Raw genomic sequence first — 9,560 nt, forward strand, 5'->3', positions numbered from 1 at the left:
CAAAGTTCAAAATGAGGAAAATAACAACTGAATATATTTTTAAGATATTTGTTGTAATTAGATAAAATGTAACTTTGTTGAGTTATTCTTATATTTTAAACAGTTATAAAGTTTGATTAAGCTTCTTAAATGATATGTTTTATTGGACACTAATACCCGTGCAATACGTTAAAAAGTATTCGTTGAATTTTTGAAATTTTTTAATATAATTTTTAAAAAAATATTAATTTTTTAAAAACTTAGATTTATTATATAATTTTTTATTAGAATTATAAAATAAAAATAAATCTTTTAAATCAGTTATAAAAAAATTAAAAAAAACTAATACTTATACATATAAATTTTTATTATCAATTTATATAATTTATAATTATAAACTTCCTTCAGATTTAATGGTGTTTATATCGTATATCACATTAAAAAAAGAGTGTAGTTAAAAAAGAAAGTATTATTGTGTTCTCCGTTTATTATTGACATAATGTGATTTTAATAAATGAATTATCCAGAAAAGATAATTAAATAAATTGCAGTAAAAAAATATTTTTTTCCACAATAACAATTCCTACCTAAGTGATGCTTCATATTTTATTCTTTTTCTCAAATTTTCTTTTGGTGTAATTTTTCACGTGCTAGGATTATTCATTATTGGCACGTACATATCTGCATCAAAGTATACAAAAAAAACGAGTATATGTCAGAATCAATATCATTTGTAGAGTTTTTTAAGGAAAAAACAAAACATTTAAAAGTAAAATCCACATTCCAAAAGTTTGAAGTGTGAAATTGATTTGTGCTTTTTTTGTCATTTTCATCTTGGAAGAGGAGTTGACATTGACAATGATTAATGTAACCTTCTCTGTCTGAGGTATTCAGTGACGCGATACGCTCTTATATTGTTTGTAAAAGTGTTTGGTGAAACCATTTTCAGTCAACTCCTTCCACGGATCCATTAATAAGGCTTCTCTTCTCTTCTGTTCTCTTACAAGACAATCTGAACAATCCTAATTCCTCAATACCATATTTTCTGGCCATGTCAAGTTCTCAGTGTTTTCAGAACCCACCTAACTTGAACTCAGGTATCCATGGAGCAGGAACTATCCAAGAACTTGCAGGACTTAGTTCTTATGTCACTGGATCTCCTGATTCCAAGTTGGCACTCATCCTAATTTCTGATATATTTGGTAAGAAACCCATCTCCAATATCTTTCAACCTGTTTTACAATAATCTTATTTTAATATTATTTCCTACTGTTCAACAATATGTTGCTGATTCAATCCTGGATCTGGGCTATCTCCAAACAATAATAGGCCATTTATAAAATCTTCACTCATCTTTTGTTTCAAGGAAAGTGGAGGAATCATTAAAAAATATCACCTTTTGAAGATACTTCCATTATAATCTAACTCTTATTTGTTTTGGAATTATTTCAGGGTATGAAGCACCAAATCTAAGGTAAATGAAAATTCCCATGATGAATAATAAATATTGAATTCCTTCTTCCATGATTTCCTCATTCAACTAGCATGCTTGCACAAGAATACAAGATTCCTGAAGTTATGCTACAAAATGATTTGTAAACACTGACAATGTTTTATCTGAGTGACAACTATATATTTGACCACTTAACTTAGCTGATAGTGTTGGACTCTAATGCTTCATTGCTTCATGAGATTTAATGTATGAAACTATTTGCCATGAGCTTTGACATTCTCTCACTGTAAAGGAAACTAGCTGACAAAGTAGCAGCATCTGGATTCTTGGTTGTTGTTCCTGATCTTCTGTATGGTGACTATGCTGACTTTCATAATCCTAAGTTCGATCGAGAGTCGTGGCGAAAGGCTCATGGAAAGGTTTGTAAACAGTTCAATGCTTACAACTGCAGTTGTTTATTTATTTCCTATATCTAGTTCACTGATTCATATAACATACCATTCAGTATAATCACTTTGTGACACTGGTATGATGGAACGAAATTCTGCATAAACATTTTTAAAATATGACAAAAATTGATTTTAATTCATGCATAAACTAATTTTAATTTATACGTAAGTTCATCAAACACCTGCCTGGGCTTAACAAAATGTTTATGCAAATATGATGTTTTTTTATAGGATAAGGCATGTGAAGATACCCAACCTCTAATTGCTGATCTTAAGAGTAAAGGTGTTAAATCCATAGGAGCTGCTGGTTTTTGCTGGGGAGGTAACCAAATTTTTTCCTTTAGTCAACTTCATCGTGTCAATTCACAAGATGAAATTTTTTAAGACAATATAAGTTGTACAGATAAAAGGGTTCAGGGTTTGTAAGTGAAATAGTTTAACCTATTAGCTATGTGCAGGGGGTGTGGCAATCAAATTGGCAATTTCCAGTGACATTCAGGCTGCAGTTATTCTTCATCCCGGTCCAATCTCAGATGATGAAATTAACGGTAAACTTTTGTTTTTCAATCTTGTAGTTAATCAAATAACTTCAAAGATTTTTGACAAACTTTATTTTGTTTTACTACAGAGGCCAAGGTTCCTATTGCTATCCTGGGAGCCGAAATTGACCATCTTTTCCCACCAGAAAGGTTGAAGCAAGTTGAAGAAAAACTGTCTACAAAATCTGAGGTGAGAAATTCTGGGGTAATCTTACTTTCTTTTAATTCCTTTAAAATAACAGTTTGCAGCCTTTTTATGAAAGTAGCTGCAGTGACATTGTGAGGTATTAGGTATATTAATTAGAAAATTGTCCAAGTGTAATGAGTTACAATGTTTTCAATATTTGAGCTATGATACTCTTTTAAGTTTAAATAATCATATATCATCACTAAAATAGTGTTATGTGATCACATTATCTAATTTCTGTTACTATCATAGTCAAATTATCAATATGTGCAGTGTTCACTCCAAATTGTTCATGCTTTTGTATCAGTTTGAGAGCTTTGTGAAACTATTCCCTGGTGTTACGCATGGGTGGACAGTGCGGTACAATGATGATGATGAAGCTGCTGTCAAGAGTGCAAAAGAGGCGCATCAAGACATGTTGAACTGGTTTGTCAAACATGTCAAGTGAAGGTTGTTTTCCACCACTAGAATATGCATGTCTGTTATTGAAATCGGATGTGCAAGATTATCTGATTGTTATTGATTTGGGTTGACGAAAGACTAAAACTATCACATTTTGTGCCCCTGACTCTGTAAAAGTTCATTTATGAAAAATTGATACAATAAACAGAAGAATCTTTGGAATGTTCAGTAACCGTGTAGTGATACTCTTACACTGCCATCATTTATAACAAGCAGTTTTGTCTGGCAAAGAATAGCAAGTAAAGAAACTTATGCATAAGTGAATTTAATCCTAACTCTAATAATATGTTAAATGGGTGATAGATTCATTAAATCTTATTTTTGTTGCTTTGTAGATTATATGTTCTATAATGGTAACTGTTGAGAATGTGACTTTGATGTTGCTGTTTTTTTTGGAAGCTTTCATATTTGTTTTCTATGAATAGGTCAAATGGTTTCAGTAAATGTGTGTTATGAGATACTTATTTTTGAAAAAAATTCCTAAAACTAGTTTCCAAGTTTTTGATGGGTAAAAGTATGACCTCTTGACAATCGCATTGAATTCATACTTAGGCATTAGGTCTTTTTGTAAGTTGTAGAGGGTTTTGATGTCCTTTTCATGTTGAAGTAACCTGCAATCCACAAAAACATAAATTATAAGAAGAAAACAAAGAAAAATAAAGAAAATAAAGTTTTAAAATAACTCCTATAAAAAATAAAGATATTTTACTAAAGTTTGAAGATATGATAAATGATCCACCTATTTAGGACATAAGAATGCTTTGAGATATTTATCAAATAAAATCTATTCATTAAAAAAGATTTATATGGCTACATGAACCTTCAAACTCTTAAAACCTAAAATATGGTACAACAAAGTTAATTCCTTTTAAAAGATTACTTTGGACTTTTAAAAGAGTCCAGCTGAAATCACATTTTATTATGTCAAACAAACATGTTAATATTGTTACACGATTCCTTTTAACTATTATGTACACAATTTCTTAAGATTTTATCTTTTAAATTCAAAAAAATAATTAAAATAAAAAAATAATGTTGCCAATAAAAGAAATTACCTACAATAAAATTAAAAAAAATATTTCTATAATTATGTTTTATAAAAAGAATACAATTAAATGATATTTTTTTAAAAGAAAAAAGTGAAGTCATTATAGAAGTATGATCATAATTTATTTTGTACGATGACTATTTATTTTGTACCGTAACTATATTGGTTGAACCATTAATTTTAATTTACACAGTTTTGATTATTTGATTATTAAATATTATTATCATTTATTCTACATGTAATAATTTTTTAAAATTATTTTTTGATTATATGTTTATTTTATATTCTCCGATATATCTTAATCTTTATGAGTTTGAAATTGAGGAAGATGATACTAAAAATAGTAGAAAGGTAAAACATAGCAAATATTTTGATTCAATTCTTTTATATTCAAAATTTCAATAACAAAAAATAACAAATTTTTATTGATTTTTTTGTTTAAAAAAAAACATTGTGTGCGAGCTGGCCTTTATGTGGAACAGGACACAAAAATCAGCCTGAGTTCATTACGCGGGACAGACCTATGCGAGACGGACCTATACGCGGCATAGCAACCCGCATTATTCTAGGTTGGTAATAGTTGAGAATGTGACTTGATGTTGTTTTTTTGGAAGCTTTCACATTTGTTTCCGTGTGAATAAGTCAAATGGTTCTAGTAAATGTGTGATATGAGATACTTATTTTTGAAAAAAAATCCTAAAATTAGTTCCAAGTTTTTTATGGGTAAAAGTATGACCTCTTGACAATCACAATGGATTCATACTTGAAGGCATTCAGTCTTTTAGCAAGTTGTAGAGAGTTTTGATGTCCTTTTGATGTTGGAGTAACCTACTATCAACCAAAACAAAAAGAATGAAAGAAAAAAAGGTTTTGAAGTACTCTTAGAAAAATAAAGATGTTTTACTAAAATTTGAAGATATGATAAATGATCTACCTATTTACGACATAAGACTGTGACATTTATCAAATAAAGTCTATTCACTAAAAAAATATTTATATGACTAGATGAAATCATCAAACTCTTAAAACCTAAAATATGGTACAACAAAGTTAATGATTGAGTTTGGACTTTTAAAAGAGTTTATCTCACATTTTATGTTAAACAAGCATGTTAATAGGCTTCCAATCTAGTTGGTTCTTAGATTTTGTTATGAATAGATATAATCTATCTATGTATCGTTTTTGTTAATATATGAGTTTTGGTTTAGTTCCCCATATTTATGTTTTTTTGTAATAATATTTTTTTTCATATGATGACAGATGATTGTTATTACTTGAGGTGTCAATCTAGTTGAAATGTCAAATTGCATAATGATACCTAACATGAAAGCTTTAAAAAAAACATGTTAATGTTGTTACTTTAAAATTATTTGATTGTATGTGTATGTTGTTGATTTGGGGTGATATGAAACTAGTTAATATTTGTTTATCAATTAAAGCACGAGATGAAGGACTTCTTTAAAAGAAAGTCAAGTGATATAAGTTATAATATTCTGTAGATAACTTAGATGTTTTTTTAGTGTTCCAAGAACAAACAAAAATTGTAGTAAGATTAAGAGTAAAAGTTGAATTCATTAGATTAAGAGTAAAAGTTGAATTCATTGTAATTGTAGTAATTGGGAATGAAATTTTGAAGTCAAAGAATATTTAAGTAAATCTTTAATGTGAATTTGTGTTTATTAATGTTTTGTTCAAATCAATAGAGTTTGAGAATCAAGAAAAATTTGTAAAAATTAGATTGTTTGAAATAAGAAAAATTGAGGATAAATTTATAAAAGTTTGTATAAATGTGACGAGTGTGGTTGATTAATTTTTTTTAATTAATAAAAATGTAAGATTATAATTTTATTCATGTTATAAAAATTATTTGAAAAATAAATTTAAATTACTATTTGTATATAAAATCTGAATTGAAACTACTATAATATATTATCTCAGTTAAGAAAATATGACATATGTAAAAAGTTATTATGACATAAAAATAAATAATATTTAAATGTTTATGATTATAAAAAAAAAGTAATTTTTATATTAAATTTAAATAATAATAATATTTTATATTTATAATTAATATTACTATTATATAATTTTATTTTTTTATTATAAATAATTATACTTATTGTAATTATCATTAATTATTTTATTTTTATTTTTATTAATAATACTATTAAATAATTTGATTACATAAAATTTTATGTACTATTTAATAAATTTTATGTTTTTAATATTATTTTGATTTTATTATATTATATATAATCTATTATACATTAGAAACTTAAGTTATAATCCGTTATATATATATATATATATATATATATATATATTTAATAATATTTATAATTTTTATAATAAAATTATAATCTATTATAATTTTTATATATAAATTATATAATTGATTATATTTAATAATAATAATAAGTTAATATATTTTAAAAATAATTTAATATTTAAATATATTTTTTGAAATAAAATATTATAAAAATAAAAAGTTGTAGTGTCTCGATATATTCAAATAAAAGATAAAGAAAATCAATTATCAAAATTGTATAACCCATTATACTTCAAAATATAATTCACACAATTAATTATGTTTTCAAGTATAATTAATGATGTGACTTATATTTCAAATCAATAGTCAGTTACGCAATATGATAATCTATTACCCCATTTTTACTAATGGAACTTTGTTATCACTTGTAATACTATGATGTTTTCTTTTGTTTTTCAAATTTAGGTAGTTTTCTTCTTCTTTTTTTTTCATTCATGTCATGATGAAAAATGAATAATTTCATAAAAAATTCACACTTATATTTTTTGTAAATGCATGAAATCAAATAGGAGTGTCTCTATCAAATTCATCAACACTACTCACCCATAAACAAACACAAGGTAAAAGAGGTTTAAAAATATGATGATTGTGTACACAAAAAAATCAAGTTGTTTATATTCCTACTAAATCTTTATTATTACACTTTTTAGAAAATTTGGAAATTTATTTCAACAACTCAAATTTTAACTCAAAAGTTATCATTACCAATTAAGTTATTTCCTATTTTTGTTAATAGAATGATTATAAATGATTTTTTAGTTAATGATTTTTAAATATATTTATATTAAGCTGTGTTAAAAAGTTAAATTTGTGTACTCTTACAAATATTATTTAATACTCTATGTTATTTTAGTACATTCTTTTATATTTTTTATTTATTTATTTTTCTCTCTTTATGCAGTTGGTTTTATTTCTATAACCAAAAGTAATCATGCAATTTACTAATCATTTATCTTAATTATTATCTCTATTAATGTTAAAAGACAAAGTAATCAGTTTAAACCTGATCAACATTGTCATCCGTTAATAAAATAAAAAATAATTATTTAAAATAAAAATAATGTACACAATAAAAGAAATTACCTTCAATAAAATTAAAAAAAAAGTATTTCTATAATTACGTTTTATAAAAAAAAGTGCAATTAAATAATATTTTTTTAAGAGAATAAAGAGAAGTAGTTAAGAAGAATCAATTTTTTTAAAACAGATAAATATAAACGGTCATATTTTAGTTTGTTATATATAAAACCTTTCAAATTGAATTGTATATTTTTTGTTTTGTAAGTCCTCATCTTCTTCTGCCTTAAGCCAAAACAATGTCTAACCCTAATCATGAAAATGGTGAGAACAATGAGAATGATAATGAAGATTTGCTTACACTGTCCCTTTCATCTAATAGTCGAAAGAGACCAGCAACACCCTCTCTCCCAACAACCCAAATTTTCATGAGGGCACCATGCACACCCTCCAACACTAATAATATCAACAACGCTATACCAGCAAATTCAAATTCCCAACCCCGCCGCTGCCGCCGTCGCCGCTCTGCGTTCGAAGAGAAGAGCGAAACCATCCCTCCACCGTTCCCCTGGGCCACGGACCGACGCGCCACCGTGCAGAACTTCAGCTACCTTATAGAGAACAGGATTCTTGCCATCAAGGGTTTGGTCGAGTGCAAAAGCTGCAAGAAGAAATTCGAGATGGTTCTTGATCTGAGGAACAATCTGTCACAGTTGCTGAACTTCATTGATAAGGAAAAGAAGAATATGCACGAGAGGGCACCGAAGGTTTGGATGCGGCCGGTTCTCCTAAGATGCGAGGGCTGCGGGGAAGACAACAGCGTCCAACCGTCGTTTGAAAATACGAAGAAAAAGAACATTAACTGGTTGTTCTTGTTACTGAGCCAAATGATTGGTTGCTGCACTCTGGCACAACTCAAGTATTTCCTGAAGCACAACAACATCCATCGCACTGGCGCCAAAGAACGTGTTCTTTATTATTCCTACATGTGCCTCTGCAACCAGCTTAAGCCTTACCACCCCACTCCCATTCTGGATAGTAACACCACATCATCATCATCATGTCGCCCTTAAATCATTAGATACTCCATACTTATTCTCATTATTATGTTCTAATTTCTTCTCTGCATTCTCAATTTGGTTTCTACTTTAGGAGTTATATATATATATGAACTCTCTTTCTACTTTCTTAATATCCTTTCCATATATAGTGTAACACAATGGTTGAGCTTGACTGAATATTTTTCAGAGCACTCAATGCCATTAATGTGTTAATCTTTACTAAGTTCCTCCTCCTTCCCCAAGTCAATTTGGTTCTTCTAATATTAATCTCTCAGATGTTAACAGATTACTTTGAAAAACTTTTGTAACAATGATTTATTCACAATCATATTTTTTTTTATATAATTACATTACAACCCTTAATATTATTATTTTAATAATTTTTTTATATTATTTAATTATAAATTTCTTTGTAACAAGATAGACACACTTAACACGATTTACGAATATTATGGTTGAAACTTTAACCACTTCACTTGCTATCGGTTATATCTGTTTTTATTTCTATAATTCTTCTCCAAATGGATCCTAATGTGTAGCAATTTAATTTTTTGTTTTTAAAATTTCTACATAATTTTTTTTCTTTTGTTTTAAAATAATATATTTTTACATTACACGTGTACCTCATTATAAGCTTTGGGTGTACATGTAATGTAAATGTAAATGTAGTTTAAAAAAACAAAAATATTGGGTTGTTGTTATAATTTTTTTCTTCTGTTATTTGTTCACAAAAACTTGATGTGCATATAGTTTTTAATGAAACTTTTAAGGCCAAAATGTTTTTGTCTTTTTCATTGAGAACACACATGCCCTTGTAAAAGATTTAAAGGTTTGAAGTTTTGGACATTTTGTTTGTTTTCTCATTCCTTGTCCATTTTGCGTGAAATCTTTTCTTAATAAGTTTTGTTTGTTATTTAATGTTCTTGAATTTTAGAATTTGTTATGCATTTTATTTGAAGAATGTTATATGATGTAAATATGGATCATGAATATTTTTCAGATAACATTGTTCAAACAAAATGCAAATGGATACTAT

The 9,560-nt window shown here is 27.2% G+C and overlaps 2 protein-coding genes across 2 annotated transcripts; both read left to right on the plus strand.

Moving 5' to 3' along the window:
* The first annotated feature begins 730 nt into the window (after window positions 1–730).
* Window positions 731–3,237, plus strand: LOC137832283 (endo-1,3;1,4-beta-D-glucanase-like). The gene is made up of 7 exons (XM_068640348.1): window positions 731–1,181; window positions 1,432–1,453; window positions 1,725–1,851; window positions 2,113–2,203; window positions 2,340–2,429; window positions 2,510–2,610; window positions 2,915–3,237. The coding sequence occupies exons 1-7, from the start codon at window positions 1,031–1,033 to the stop codon at window positions 3,053–3,055; spliced, it is 723 nt and encodes a 240-aa protein (XP_068496449.1). The 5' UTR covers window positions 731–1,030; the 3' UTR covers window positions 3,056–3,237.
* Window positions 3,238–7,762: 4,525 nt separating this feature from the next.
* LOC137833560 (uncharacterized) lies at window positions 7,763–8,536 on the plus strand. Its single transcript, XM_068641902.1, has one exon. It carries the CDS (start codon window positions 7,763–7,765, stop codon window positions 8,534–8,536), a length of 774 nt encoding a protein of 257 aa, XP_068498003.1.
* The last annotated feature ends 1,024 nt before the right edge of the window (window positions 8,537–9,560 follow it).

Source organism: Phaseolus vulgaris, chromosome 6 (assembly GCF_000499845.2).
Source record: "Phaseolus vulgaris cultivar G19833 chromosome 6, P. vulgaris v2.0, whole genome shotgun sequence".
Classification (NCBI taxonomy): Eukaryota; Viridiplantae; Streptophyta; class Magnoliopsida; order Fabales; family Fabaceae; genus Phaseolus; species Phaseolus vulgaris.